General features: G+C 35.7%; 1 protein-coding gene across 10 annotated transcripts in view; it reads right to left on the bottom strand.

Annotated features, from left to right (window-relative positions):
- The window catches only part of OCIAD1 (OCIA domain containing 1), a 32,752-nt gene that overhangs the window by 933 nt on the left and 15,421 nt on the right, over positions 1–16,398 (bottom strand). For 5 of the 10 annotated variants that reach the window (XM_077136818.1, XM_077136816.1, XM_077136819.1 and 2 more), the window contains 4 exons: positions 9,110–9,157; positions 7,776–7,911; positions 6,670–6,845; positions 2,906–3,058 (listed from right to left, as the gene is read on the bottom strand). In XM_077136818.1, the coding sequence (XP_076992933.1) occupies positions 2,906–3,058; positions 6,670–6,845; positions 7,776–7,911; positions 9,110–9,157 (513 nt within the window). Of the gene's footprint in view, positions 1–2,905; positions 3,059–4,208; positions 6,846–7,775; positions 7,912–9,109; positions 9,158–16,398 lie in introns of those variants that run through there. The other 5 variants (XM_077136823.1, XM_077136822.1, XR_013165876.1 and 2 more) reach the window with 5 other exon arrangements.

The following is a 16,398-nucleotide window of genomic DNA, read 5'->3' as shown; positions in this document are numbered from 1 at the left end:
ACACACAAAAATAAGAGAATAAAAAATTAGTAAAACAAACATTTGAATTTTTTTTCACAAAAAATATAGTAAAAGAAATATAGTGAAGTATTCAGGTGGTGGTGAATACAATCTTCTCACGTGACCTGTGATACTACAAGAGGAAAATGGTCTCAAATATTCCTGCAGTTTAAATGAGATTATATTTTTAAACACACTCTTCTATCTTCTCCATCTTTTACATTTTCACTTCTCTTATACTTGGCCTCCACCTGTAAATTACAACTGTTCAGAAGACCAAAGTAACCACAAAACTTAAAAAAGCAGTTCTCAGTGTGGATTAGGGACCCTGCCCCAAGATACATTCAGGGGCTCCATAGAGTAAAAAATATTTTCATTCTTGTACTTAGACATTATACACCCTTCTCCCTCAAATTTTATTTCCCTTCTTTTCATTCTCTCCCGAGCATAGTTTTCCAGAAGCTCTGACGGTTAATGAGATGTGGTGTTTTAAAATTTTCTGTCTTAATTTCCAATTTGATAAGTACCAATAAATATGATCCACATACACAAAAGCTCTTTGGGTCCTCAATAAATTTTTTTTTTTACATGGGCAGGTACTGGGAATCGAACCTGGGTCCTCTGGCATGGCAGGCAAGCTCAATAATTTTTAAGAGTGCTTAAGAGGTTCTGAGATAAAAAATTTGAGAACTAATCTAAAGTTCATTAATAGTTCATGCAACAAAGGCAGAATGAAAAGATTAACATCATGCAGTTTTATACTTTGGTGTGCTCAGAAAGTTTGTACGGAAAAAAAAACACAATGAGAAAACAGTGAAAAAAGTTGAAACCCAACTAATAAGTTTCACTCCATAGTACAGTATCAATCTTTTTAAAAAAAGGTATCAGATTCCTGTGATGAAACTGACTAATACACTGCCTGAAGTCAGAGATATAATTTATCACAAAAAATTGATATATTGACTGTATCAATATACTACTAACACTGAAGTGATAATCCCATCCTCCAAACACCCTCTTTTTATTCAAGAGTCCAAAAAAGTTGAACATAAATCAAATTATATCTAAAAAGGAATGAGAGTCACTAACACTGATAAAAAATATGATTTTTTTGCAAAGAAATATTTTATAACGAAAAAATCACCCCTTAAATTTATGTTTTATAAAATTTGGATTTTGTAAGGTTTATTTTTAAAACCAAAGAAGAATATAGTTAGGAAAATGTAAATTATAAAATACATATTACACTACAAACCATATTATAGCCACACTGCCCACTTAAGAATATTTCCCATAACTTAACCCTCAAATTCAGTAATTACCAAAAGTCCACAATTTCTCTCCAAAAAATGTAACTGAAAAATTTAAGTGATACATTTTGACCCTGTGAATCTATACTGTACTGTCAAATTTGGTCTAGATTCTAGAACAGAACATTCACTGAAACTATTTCATACCTGTTCTATATTATATACAGAACACACAAAAATATTAGCACTCTTTTCACAAAGGAAGTTTCATCATTTCACATTACTGCATCATATAAAGGAACTTCAAGACTGTTCATAGTCACAACCCAAAAAGTCAAAATAGAGCAAATACCAAAAGGGCTCCTACATTTTCTTTTCTTAACCTCCATTACTATAGAAGGTCCAACCAAATTACTCATTTTGATAGCTCATTGCAAAGCACTATGTAGCACAAGCATATAAAAGATTACAAAAATGAGAAATATAACACTACCTGCCCTCAAGGAGCTTACAGTCTAAATCCTCAATCAACAGCAGAACAAAGCACAAATATGAGTCTTTATATATTCCAAGTAATGGTCACTGAATATATTAAGGTTCATGCTGAATATATATTTTTTAATGACAAACATTAACAAGTAATTTTGTAGGTTACAATTATATTTCAAAGCTAGATATATTTTTACATCAATGCTAGGGCATAGATATTATTCATTACTATTATTTTAAAAATTAGGATTCTAAATGAAGCAACCACTAAAATTAGAAACAAAACTGGCTCCAGCTAGCAGAATGACAATAAAAAATACCAAGGATTTTTATGTATTTTTGCATTCTTTGCAGTATATGAATCTTCAGACAGGAGGTACTGAGGATCTATTCCTTTCTTCATTTTTTAAAGTAGTGAACAAAAAAACCTTAAAACAATGACACATTCCCTTAAATTTCTCTAGAGAAATCCCAAAATTCTACACTGAAATAGCTACAAAAACTCTATTCAAAATGTACTCTCTGAAGTTAACTTCTTTGCTGGAAAATTTACTTTGGGAAATGTATGGCTGTTCCAAAAGAACTTAAAACCAACTGTGATCTTCTACTATGTAACCTAAAATTAACAATTAATTAAAAGCAATAATATTGTTTTAAAAAAAGTCAAACTCTTCTTTTAGAAATGACTTATAAGCTGATTGGTAGGCATAAATCATAAAATTCCTATTTCACAAATGTAGAAGGAAATCAATCTTCTCACTTAGATATGAATCTGCTATTATGCCACAAGTGGCATTACGGCCAATTATTAACTTCAGTTCACCAAATCTGGTTTATTAGAAAAAGGGTACAGATCCCTGAAGTGACTTCTTATAAGGAAAAAACAATAGTCAAATGGATGTGTAATGTCTATACAGTTACAAAACTACTTTTACTGCTGTAAGTCATACCACTATTTCAAATTCATTCTTTCTAACAGAGAATGACCTATGGAACACTTAAAAATCAAAGAACTGATGAATGTGAAATAACTATTCTTAAAAAAAATTTTATTTTAGTTAACTGCCTGAAGAATTAAATCTCAATATTAATATAATTACTGATTTTAACTAATACTGCAGTTTCCAATTCTAAAAAGAAAAGTGATTCAGACTAAACTATCATACCTTCTTTCTTTGGCATTCTTTCCTGTATAGGCCTGACTGAGGGATCAGTCTTTTGTGTTAAAGTTACTTCATATGACTCTCTGTTCTTATTCCTTAATTCCTCATATGTAACACTTTTTCTTTTAGGACTTTCTTCAAGCTTGGGATCAGGTCCTAAAACAACAAACAGTTAATGAATGGTGATAAAAAGTTTTGGATTAAATCCAAAATGACTAAATTCTATAAATATTCCTGGCCTACAATCAAAATACAATAAAAGTGAAACAAAGGATTAAATTATTACCACCATTCCAAAGGTACTATAATTTCCCCAAAATAATTATGAAGGTAGATTCTATTTCCTTTTACACTTTAAGGCTTTATTTCTAAAACTTCAAATCCACATCAAAAATTGACCAAAAAAACCCCAAACATGCATATTATATAACCGCACAGTTTAAATGCATTAAGGTGCTAATATTTTAAAATGGAAAGTTATTCACACTGTGTACTGAATCAAAAAGAAGTATATTCCTTTGGAAATAATTACATAGTTAACTGTTTCTATGATCACAGAGTCTATATACAAACAACTCTAGTTAGTTTTTTTTATTGTTTACCATCTTCATATTATACAAAATACTTGAAAATAGCTACAGAAAAGTATAAAGCATAGCCTTTAATCATAGTGTGTATTGTTTTCATTCAGGTCTGACGATACAATACTGAAGCAGAAGAAAGTGCCTAACTATAATTTTTACCTGGGGGCCAGCATTTATCCTTTATATCTCACAATGGTTAGAGTCAAAGTAAGAACAATATATGTTATCAAAGACTCAATCGGAGTCAAATACTGACGTAAAATAAGGAAGTGACTACTTTTAATATTTGTTGATAGAACCAAATACTAAATATAGTTTGTAAAACATGCAACTAAGTAAAACAGGCCAATATAAACATTCTTAGAAAACTTAACTAAAACTAACACAATACAACATTTAGTGAACTATTACCTAATTTACAAAGTCTTTCATGCCACATCAAAAGTAATAGTTTTCAAAGTTTTCACAATAAGACATACAAATTGAGATATCACTTTTACATAATAATAATTTTAAAAATTTTAAACCTTTCTGTAAGCAATACAATTTTGGAACGCAATACTATGATCCCAATGAATAATTCAAATTTTCAAAGCAACATAACTATACATTAATGTTTTCAACCATAATCTTTTCTTTTGATACAATGTAAATTGCATTGACATAAAGCAAATTAGCCCTAGTATTGTTCCACGGTCAAGTTTCTCTTGTTAAAACATAGGTTCTTCTTTTTTTTTTTTTTTTAAAAGGGATGCCCTTATATTGGGTTTAAAAACACTTTGCATTTCATTAGTAACGAGTAATTATTGAACTCATTTCCCTTCACCATAAATATTTTTTAAATTGTGAAGGAGATAGTGTATACTAGATGAGCAGTCAGGAACCCTGAGTACATACCCCTATTTGGGCAACAATTAACAAATGTCCTTGGGCAAATCACTAACCTTCGAATCCTGTTTTTTTTTTTTCTCATCTGTTAAACAGGGAAGTTCGTCTAAATGAGCACTAAGGTTCCTTCCAGGTTTGATAATTTTTCTCATTCAAAAGAAAAATATTTAATTGTTTTGTAATTTTGTGACAAATAATAAAAATGAAAACCAGAAAGTAGATTGGGGAAAACCCCCTTCACTTATAAAGCCAAACTAAAATATCCTACTTTATGGTAGGAGTATGACTTACTACTTTGGGAAGTTTATAAAGACCTGGAAGGAATAAGAAAAGATAACATGGTATTGATTTAAATATAACTGTAATAAACTATCTATGATAAGTCTCATAACAGCTAAAGAGGAGTGCTTTCTACTTTAAAGACTGAAATATCTGAATTCCTAGTAAGAGAAGGCAGAATTAATGAGGGCAAGTAGTAAAAGATATAATGCGAACTTTTCTAATACAAATGAAAGGAAGGATGCAGATCATTACAAAGAAAGTTGGTGAATGGCTATAATACAAGTAAAATGGATTTGAGCTTGAAAGACTGGGAAAATGACAGGCAAGGACAGCTGGCTTTAGAGAAAAGAGAGCGACTTCAGCTACACTCTCCTAATCAGCCCACCCTTCCCTCCTCTTTTAATTGGAGGTCGTTCTTTCTACTGCATATAAAAGAGAAAGAAGCTGAGGATTAAGAGAATCTCAATTCTTCTCATCCAAACATTAAAAATCTCTTCAATCATCTTAACTTCCTTTCCAAGATCAAAAGCCTCCTGTCTCCTTTGCTCTAAAACACTGAGGTCCAACAAGACTTTCTGTCATTACAGGAATGTTCTACATCTGCACTGTCCAATACACTAACTATTCAGCACTTGAAGTGCTCTTCCTCTCCACAGCAACCCCTTCCCTTTAACCTACATATAGATTTGAGTCTTTCCCATCTTAAACCAAAGAAACAAAACTCCAAGTCCTTCCTTTAATCTTGTGTTACTCCCCGCAGTTACTGGCTTATTGTCTTTGTTTCAAAGCACACTTTTTCAGAGAGTATTCTACTGGAGTCCACAATTCCTCATCCAAAACCCTTAGGATCAGATGTGTTTCACAATTCAGTGTTTTTCAGACTTCAGGAAATCATTATAGTACATATCCCTTATATTACTTAATATTCATCTATTCAGGGGTCTGGGGCAGCAACAAGTAAGCAAGCACGTTTGTATTTCTAGAACAGAATCTAGGAAAAATTACATTAAATATTTACAAACAGAGTATAAATAGCATTATGTTAGTTTAGGTCAAGGTCTGCTGCCAAATGAATTCAGGTCACACTTTATCACAAATTAAGTTATTAAAAAAAAAAACCAAAAAACTTTGGGTCTTAAAAGGTTTTTGGACATTAGGATTTCAGTAAGGAGTCATGATTTGTCCTTCCTATTTCCAATTCCTCACCTTTCACTGCAAACTAGACTGAAGGAAGGAAGGAAACTGAGGTTTAATGAGAGGCTACAAGTTGCCAGGCATTGTCACTGATTATTTTATGTAGTTCCAACAGTACTTTAAGAGAGATGGTATTAGCTCCATGTGAGAGATCAAAAAATTGAGGGGATCACAAATCATAGTTGCCAAAGTCATACAGCTAGCAAATGTCAATCATGATTCAAATACAGGTCTTAATAAAAAATCTATGATCTTTCACTTACATTGTGCGATCTTCAAAGCTAGTATTTACACAAACTTCACAAAGCATTTCACATGGATTTTCTCACTTGACAATAGTTCTGTAAAGCAGGTAATTATTATTTTTCTCACATTATAGACAAACAAGCTGAAAGCCTCTAAGATCAGCCTATCAACTGTAATCTTTGCAAAGCCTTCCTGAAGCCTCTACATCCCCCGAGGCACAATTTGTTGCTGCTTCACTATTCCACTGAACTTGGGTTAGTATTCTCAACTACTAGGAAATAAAAAGATTCTCATCTTTTTATTTTTGTAACTTCTAACAGACTAAGAGTTTCTCGGAGACAAGAAACTAGGTCCTGTTCATCTTTATTTCTTTCACACCTAGCATAATGCCTGGTACCTACTGGTCCTTAAGAAATGCTGAATGAAGAAATGAATGAATGAAGAAAAAAACATGCTGTGTTGGGCTGACAATGGAACAACACAGGTAATATCCAGTAGAAAGGGCCATCAAATAAAGTTTATACATACGTTGGACCATTAAATGCTGAAATTCATTTCAAGAGAAGTTTCTACCTTGGGCAATATGATCAGTAATACCAGTGGGAGCAGATTCATTCATGGAAGAACTGAATGGAATTGGCTCATAATGAGGAAGCATCTCTTTTTCTATGTTGTCTGCTGCTGGGGATGTCACAAAAGATGAACCACCGCTCACACTTGAGTCATATTTTGACTTTTGAGAATAGTGCCTGCAAAAAGGTAAAGCATATTACATAAGAAATATAAGCCATTGCCTACACCTTATTTAAAGAAGTGTGTTAAGGTATCTTATTTTCCAAAGCAGTCACAGGATTTATAAGATAATTATTTATAAACAATAAAATGAATATTTCTGCCACAAAAACTTTAAAAATATGTCCTGACCCAACTATACAACATGAAAATAGTCACCTTTAACACAGAGAAAACTGTATCCAACTTTCTAATTATTGGGCTATAAAGATAATTCAATGTGTTTTAAAGTTTCTTGGATAGAAAAGGTTCTTCAGATCAGGACTAAATTCAACAAACGTGCATTTCCTTCATTAATTGAGAAATTATTTTCATAGCCAGCAGTATATAGAAACACTATTTTTGCTAATGCAAATACAGGTAATACCATCTCTCATAGCCTCTACAATGTTTGCCAATTAGAATATATTAATAACTTAGCTCCCAATACAATTAAATATCTTATTATTTATCTATTCAGACAGATATATTTATCTATATTTACACAACACAAAAACCAAACCACAGTCTGAAGAAAACCAGGAAAAGGTTAAATATTTTATCTACTATATAAGTTAAAATTTAAGAGATGGGATTGATAAAATTTCAGATCAAGAGAAAATTACAAAACACAATAACCAAAGTGTTTGCTAAATGAAATTAAGATAAAGTTCTTTATTCTGAGATATGTGCTCCCAATATAAGATGTAACTCTATACTTAAAACAATAGCTGCGTCTTGTTCTACTTTTTGAAATAAATGAGCTTTATGATACAGCAAAATGGCAGGTTTCCAATGGTGCTTCAGTTAGGCAATTTGAAGTCCTGGACTATGGCAATATTTAATTTTTGCCTTCCATTTTAAAGCTAAAAACAAAAACCTTAAGTGAAAATCAGAATCTAGCCTACCCAGGTGGTGAAGATCGTCGTGTCTGTCCTGATCGTAAAGCTTCTCCAAGAGGGGAATTCTCCAGATTCTTAAACTTCTCTTGGCAGGTTTTCACATAAGAAAGCTTTCCAGCAAAGTATCCCATGATACAAGCAACTTATTGTAAACAAACAGAAAATGTGACTCAACATGTCTTTTTAGACTACAGTATTTTCTAAAAGGATATTTTTAAACAGTGTGGTTCTAATGTCTTTGGTTTGGGGACACTGACATTTTCTGAAATAATGACAAAAGTACGATGGTTCATAAGAAGACTCTGTGAATAAAATTCACTTTCTCAAAATAAAATAAGCCAAATTGCTATAAAATAAATCAATTATAATTCATTAATTACTTTAAAGTAGAGATATCATAAAGGTAAAATGAAAAGAGGAATGAATAAGAAATCAAAACAGAGTTCTAGTCAAGTCATGGGATTTAAGCCATTTCTTTTTCTGTAAAATGAGACTATATCATTTGCCCAACCAATTCTATAGGACTGTTTTAAAAATAAAATTATGTGCCACAAATTACACACCCTTAAATAATGAATTATGAAAGGCTAGTTAAATATGCTTGTTGCTTCATCAAGTATGTTTCCAGTATTTAAGAGAGATTAGTCTGAAAAGACTCATGTAAAGCTTCTTTTTCTGGGCTATTTAGCTTCCTTTCTATTAACTACATTGCAAAAATGCAAGTAAATTACACTACAGAAATGTTTTTGATTAACTTTATTTTGATTAGAGGATCTACACTTTTTCCCCCAAAGACAGACAAAAAGAACTTATTTTCAAATACTCTATCTTTAAAAAATAATTAAAATTTAGTTTGAAATGCTAGTGATCAATGAAAGCGAGGGGTAAGGGGTATGGTAGGTATAATCTTTTTTTTTCTTTTCTGTTCTCATTTTATTTCTTTTTCTATTGTCTTTTTATTTTTTCTGAATTAATGCAAATGTTCTAAGAAATGATGAATATGCAACTAAGTGATGATATTGTGAATTACTGATTATATATGTTAATGTTTTATTTGGTTTGTTAATTTTTAATTAATAAATAAATTTTAAAAATAATTAAAAATTAATATTTCCTACTCCATTAAGAAAATAGAAAAAAAAAATGCCTCTCTTTCGAGTAACTCCTCAAGCCCAAGCAGTTCATTTAATGAAAAACTTAAACTAATTAATCAGAGCATACAACCACATAACTCTACTATGGGTAAGATATGACAAAACGTTTTATAAAAACAATTTTACTTAGGTTAAAAGACACATATTTGATCAACTAAGAAAAGTACAGTGTTGTTCCATACTTACATATAAGTTTAGGGATAGAGCCATATTTGGGATGACTTGAGAGGATCCCTAAAGTAAAAAGAGTAAATATTTCTGAGTAACAGAAATGTGAGATATATTTACTTACTTAAAATGTGCAGTAGATTTTGCTAGAATTTTAAGATTATGCCAAATAGGGAAATGACAAAATTATGCTAGGAAATGCAATGAGATTTCATCAAACTGCAAAGCAGCCATTCCTATTAGCATGATCTGGTCTCCTCTAACATGATACAAAAGTAATAGTATAGTGGCGGGGAGAGGGAGTCAAGACCAACCTAAGTGGTAGGCCCGGGCAGAACACAGGACGCTGGCCTCCCTTGCCACAGGCCTCTAACAGCTGCTTTGTCTGGCACAACAGTGCTGGAATAGCTGGAACCAGAACTCTGGCTGAATAGCTGGAGGCAGGGCTGGAAAATCTCTGCTGGGCCTGCTGAGAAGTCAGGCTGGGGAAAGGGTTGAGAATGGTCAAAAGGTTTTCCCGTAGATTCCTGGGTACATAATATTTGGGGTCTGCTGCAGCCTGTATCTAACTCACAAGCTCATTACCATGTCTGGTATCCGGGACTACAGCAATTAATCTTCTGGAAGAGGGGGTGGTTTATATGGATATCCACAGGTTGCTGTTGGTCACAGGTATTCTAAGTGGAAGTATGGCTAAGCACAAATCAAGGAGACTTTGAAGCTGCCCTAACTGAGGTTGGTGAGGGCATGAATCTGAGCACCATACCTCAAGAATATTCATGAAGTGTGTGGGGTGAGGGCTGTCTGGAGGGTGGTCTTTAGAGACCTAAACCAGAATGCGGAGTTTGTAAAATACCGAATTCAATTCCTGGAAGGTGAGGGGTACACAATGGAAGATGTGCATGCTGCCACACGACCAACCACCACAGCCCCAGAAACAAAATCAGTCCTTGGAGAATTGGGAAGAAGCTTTGGGCATGCTCCTGGAATGGCTAGCAAGTCATCTTACAATGGATGCCAAGATGCACCATTGGTAAGAAGCAAGAGCTCTGAAGGCTGAAGAGGGAGCGGCCTCAGCATTAGCAGCAGAGAGGAAGACCAAGATCAGGAAGGAGCTTGGACAGACAGCAGAGGTGGACTCTGATTTAAAGGTAACTGGATTTACATGGAAGATGAGGGAGATTCAACCTTGGTTCACAAGGCTAGGGACAGACTCCCTCCGAAAAGGAAGAAGCAGTACAAAGCCCACAAACAGGAACCAGTGCCCTGGAAAAAAAACAAAGGCAACCTTTCCAACAGCTAAACCCTTAGAAGATCCTGAGGTTGATGATGCTGAAAGTATGGAGATCTAAAAAAAGCCCTGTGTGAAGTAGAGGGAACCAACCTCAAAGAAGCCTGGGGTGGCATGTGCTTCGAAGCTCTGCAGAGAACAACCTCAGGATGTCTCATCAGAAGCTGAGAACCCTGGAGGAGCCTCTGTGTTAGGTCAAGACGGTGGTCAGGAGGGCCCACTAAAGAGCCTTGCACCCATGAAAAAGAAAGAAGGTGAGCTTGGGCCCTGTCTCATATGTCCTGGTCAATTCAGAAGACCCCAAGAAGCTGGAAATTTCAAAGAAAGACCCAAGCTTAAGAAAAGAATGCATTAGTTCAGAAGGCCCCAAGACGCACCAAACCCACTGAGTAACCAGCCTCAATGTCACAGGGTCCAAGGCCAAGACAGAAGGTTCTCCTCATACTTCCAATGAATCCAGAAAGCTGTGATTTCAAGATCCACACGTACCTGAAGAGTTTAAAGAAGGCCAAGGAAAAAGTTCCAAGTTGGGAACAAAGTTTTCTCTTGTCATCATATAAGACTTTTGACACTCTTAAGAGACCGAGCTGTAGAAATCTGAATCTGAGAGGTGAATGAGTATGAGAAAGAGGTGACAATGTAGAAGGAGTTACAGGGAGGGAGGCATATCTTTGTAACTTTTTCTCTGCCAGGTCTGCTGCTTCACCTCCCTCCTTGACTAGCCCTCACAAGTAGGAAGATCACCATGCCAAGTGGGCAAATTCTAGAACATTAAACTTTACTGACAGGCAGGATTACATTAGGCTCATCCATGTTTGACTTTTCTCCCCCATGACCTACTTTCTCTTCTGGGTAGTTAGCAGACTTAAAGAGGCACTGGCATTTTGAAGTGGGGTAGCCATTTTCTAATTTTCACCACCTCAGTTCTGCAACCAATGGATAAATTAATTCAGGAAATAATAAGCAGGCCTGGTTTCTTTGCTCCTTCCATTCTTCAGCTTTCATTCTCCAGTTATCTAACAAGAGTAGTAAGGTACCAAGATTTAGTTTTGGAGGAAAGGAATGACTAGTTAAGCTTCGAAGCATTGCATTTTAGATTAATAAAAATGGTACTTTGATTCCCATTTGAGGTAAAGCCCTCAGGAAGCCTGTAGGAAAGGGAAATGATTGGTAGCAAGCACTCTAATGCTAACCAATGCCACTAAATTCTCATTATCTTTGAAGCAGATAACCACTTTTTTCTCCTTAAAAAAAAACTGCCAAATTCTGTCCTCTGAATAGACACACTAAATCAGACCAGAATACCATGTTGTATGTATGTGTGCCATGCTCTTAAGTGCATAATCTGGTAGTTTCCTGGAACTATGGTTATTTGTGTGACATCTGGGACTCAGAGTTAAAGTTTCAGCTCTGAAAGTCAGCATTATGCCATACTGCAATTGTTAAAAGAAGCTGAAAAAAAGATCAGACTTCAATTAGAGATATGAATGAAACTGATCTGGTTAGGACAAAGGCAAACCAGAATATAGGGTAAAGGATGATATTATCTGTATTTTAAAACTTTAACTTCCATGTGAGATCAAAGAAGAGATGTTTGTCCAAAGGTTAAATTTTCTGTAACATACTACATAACAACCTATCTGGTCAGTTTATTTAAACAACCTAATTAGATGGAACCTAGAATAGGGAATCAGTTCTTATTATTCAGTACAGGTTAATGTAATACCCTGATACATTCCAGAGCACTGTGGACAGAAAATAAAACTGTATTGCAAAGTCCCTTGAAGTACTGGAGAAAAAATGTGGAACCATTAAACATCCCTACCTGGGGAATTTCTTAGACTCTCAAGCATTAGGAACTCCCAATCTAATAAGCAAAGCTCTCAATCTTGAAGGCTGTCCTTATGAAACTTATTTCTTTAATGGTAAAGCTAATCTTATTTATAATTATGCCTAAGAGTCACCCCCAGAGAACCTCTTTTGTTGCTCAGATGTGGCTTCTTTCTCCAAGCCAAATTCTGCAAATAAACTCACTACTCTTCCCCTATCCCTGCACGTGGGGACATGACTCCCAAGGATGAGCCTGGTCCTGGTATTGTGGGATTGACTATGCCTTCTTGAACAAGAGAGGGTAAAGAAATTAAACAAAACAAGCTTCAAATAGAATTGAGAGGTCATTCTGGAGGTTACTCTTATACAAGATTCAGTCATTTATTGCACATTGCCACAGTATGCCAAACCCAACCAATAGTATTTCTGAAAACTCTAAAGAATACCCTAGGCTCTAAGACTCTATATAAAGTTTTACTTATTAAGTTTATTTTTTCAGAAACTTAAAGCCTCCAGATTGTTCCTCTGCCAGATAAGCCTTGAAAAGAGGCAACAATATCTCCAAGAACATCAACCAGCTTCATTCCTCCACCCATAATGTCAACACCCCTTTTCTACACGAAAAAGTTAGAATACTCATTGCCAAGATATGGAATGATCAAAGGAGAGGAAGGAGTTATAACAGAGATGTTGGGATTCAACAAATGATGATGACTACTGACTCAAAGTATACATATTTATTTTTAGTTTCTAGTGCATTAGAATAGCCAGAAGGAAATACCTGAAATTTTAAACTGTAATCCAGTATCCTTGACCTTTGATAATGATCGTATAATTATATGGCTTTTATCTTATGACCTCATGATTATAAAAATCTTGTGACTGACAAACATCTCCTTTATCCAATGTATGGGTAGATGAGTAATAAAGACATGCATGAAAAAAAACAAAGGGCTAGTAACAACCCAGGCAACATTAAAGAATAACAAAATCGGAACACTATCACCAGATATCATGAACTATGATAAAGTTACAATATAAATGTAAGAGTAATTAAGACAGTCTGATACAAATGCAAGAATAAACTGACCAAAACCAGAAGAGAGTCCAAAAACAGACTACACATATACAATCACTTGATTTATGACAACGGCAACACTGTAGTACAGTGAAGGAAGAATAGTTATTTCAAAAACAAGTGTACCTTGTTCCTACGTCACACAATATTCAGAACAATTCCAAATGGGTTGAAAATTTAAATTTGAAAGATAAAATAAAGATTTTAAAAGAAAACATCTTTGTGTCCATGGAGCAAAGACCTTGAAGTCACAAACAGCACCCTTCATAAAGGAAAAATCTGAAAAATTGGACTCTATTAAGAACTGTTCATCAGAGTGGTAAAAATAATCACAATATATACATCTGACAAATGGCTTCAATGGGAACTGTTGGAAAGGAATGTAAGGGAGGATTTTTCTTTTTTATGCTTGGAAGACGCTGTCCAAAGTCTCTGACTCCATCAAAACTCAAAAGCTCCAAAACCTAATCAAAATCACCATTTCCCCTGTTTCTGTCTTAGCTATTTTTGCAGTTTTTAATACACCATGCATGGTTTTCCCACTGTAGCTGTTTCCAGACACTCCCAACCAATCATGCTGTTTTGATCACAAGGTCCCTCTGCCTTGATATTCTTCCTTCCCCTTTACTCTAAGTTCTGTTCATCCTTCAAATTTCACTTCTTCCAAGAAACTTTCCTTGATTATAGCTGCCCTACTACACAATTAAGTAACTTATTCAGCATTAAATTATATCTCTATCTACTTCAATGTATACTCACATTGTTTCTTCGGATGAACTAGCAGCAGCTCTTAAATTTCTTCTGTATAACCTCTCATGCCCAGCTCTAATCATTATTAATTAAATGACAGACTGGCCTAAGATAGGTAAAATAGGCAGTACCATAATACAAATATAATTTTTCCATTCATACCTCCATGTGCCAGCTTTTCCTTAAAAGTAATGTGATTAAAATGTTTTTTTTCTGCTTGCCTGTTTGTCTTTACAATATAGAACCAACTTCAGTTTATAAACAACTTAGTCCTAAAGGACATATGGTACACACAGTACACACATCTTGACTTGTTTCCATGTTCAAGACTCCTGTCATGATAGCACATCATAATGAGGTTCCTTAGTTATTTAAATAACAAAACAACAAAAACTATTTCTCTCCAAAACTACTTTTCTCAGTCAGCTGTGTCAGGACTACTGTTTAAGTACTTCATACTGTTAAAGTGAAAAGACTCAAATGTAGTATCATAGTCACATTTTAGGAGGAGAGAGTTAAGAAAACAGGTTTTTGTTGTTGTTGTTTTCTATGCTATATTCCTGGGGTCACATTTCATTCTTTTTAAGAAAACAGTTTTTTTAGGAAAGGTGGACGCCATCCTGCCATTCTTTTCTAGGATACTCTCCCATTTCCAGGTAGATAGTTCATGAAGTAAATGCAATGAGCAATTCAATTGCTTCTAACACTAAATTTTAAGATGTAGAAACAGACAAATTCAATACTTAATCTAAACTAACTCAATATATTAATATGCTGTACTATTTAGGCCAACAAAATTGGAACAAGGTCTCTTCAGGGGCTTGTTAAAAATAGACTACCTGCCAGAACTCTTAAATTCTAGTGTTTATAAACACTTAACTTCTCTTTCCCTTGCAGGTGATCATGAGGCAAAGGTTGTTTGGGGAATTAACTGTCTCTAAATCAGGGCATAAGAATCACCTTGAGAACTTCCTGGAAGATGGCGGCTTAGTAAGACGCGCGGATCTTAGTTTCTTCTCCAGGACACCTACTAGGGGAGTAGAAACGATACAGAAAGCGCCCAAAGCCACAACAGAGATAAAAAAGACAGCGTACCCCATCCTGGAACGGCTGGCTGGCTGAGAGAAGCAGCTCGGGTGAGATCGCCGAGGTGCGCGGGCCTTACCGGGCGGGGTGGCAAGCGGCCGGAGTTACTCCCTTCCCCCTTCCCCGGCCGGCTGGGAGAATTGGAGAGGTGGTCCCCTGAAACCAAGGCGACTGGCGCCCACACCACGCGCAGCCCCCGGACCAACTGAGAGAATTGGATCGGAAACCCCCAGGCCGCGGAGAACGGTGACCCCATGACTCCCGGGGAACGTGCACTCTCTCAGGCGGGCCGCTGCCGCTGGCGCCCTCCCGCCACGCTTGTTGCCCAGGGCCGACTAGGAAATTCGGACGGGCTCTTTCCCTGGCTGCGGCGACCAGCAACCCTCCCTGCGTTCGGACCCCGGGCCGGCTCAAGCCGCTTCGGCTAGCAAACCCCCAGGACGGCGAGAGTTTACCAAAGTTTAAGGTCCCACAGCACCTTTTACTGGTGGGACCCGCAGACAAACGTGTGCCACGAGCGCCACCTACTGGGCAGGATAAGAAAAACAGAACCCAGAGATTTCACAGAAAAATATTACAACCTTGCTGGGTCCAACACCAAGAGAAATCTGAATAAATGCCCAGACACCAGCAGCAGAAGATAACTGTCCACGCTCAAAAGATTGAGAATATGGCTCAGTCAAAGGAACAAACCAATAGCTCAAATGAGACACAAGAGCTGAGACAACTAATGCTGAATATACGAACAGAAATGGAAAACCTCTTCAAAAACGAAATCGATAAATTGAGGGAGGACATGAAGAGGACATGGGCTGAACATAAAGAAGAAATAGAAAAACTGAAAAAACAAATCGCAGAACTTATGGAAGTGAAGGATAAAGTAGCAAACATAGAAAAAATAATGGATAGCTACAATGATAGATTTAAAGAGACAGAAGATAGAATTAGTGATTTGGAGGATGGAACATCTGAATTCCAAAAAGAAACAGAAACTATAGGGAAAAGAATGGAAAAATTTGAACAGGGTATCAGGGAACTCAAGCACAATATGAACCGCACAAATATACGTGTTGTGGGTGTCCCAGAAGGAGAAGAGAAGGGAAAAGGAGGTGAAAAACTAATGGAAGAAATTATCACTGAAAATTTCCCAACTCTTATGAAAGACCTAAAATTACAGATCCAAGAAGTGCAGCGCACCCCAAAGAGATTAGACCCAAATAGGCGTTCTCCAAGACACTTACTAGTTAGAATGTCAGAGGTCAAAGAGAAAGA

The sequence above is a fragment of the Tamandua tetradactyla genome, chromosome 19 (genome assembly GCF_023851605.1).
Source record: "Tamandua tetradactyla isolate mTamTet1 chromosome 19, mTamTet1.pri, whole genome shotgun sequence".
Lineage (NCBI taxonomy): Eukaryota > Metazoa > Chordata > Mammalia > Pilosa > Myrmecophagidae > Tamandua > Tamandua tetradactyla.
The sequence above is the reverse complement of the archived record's forward strand: the minus strand, read 5'-3'. Positions and strand labels throughout refer to the sequence as shown.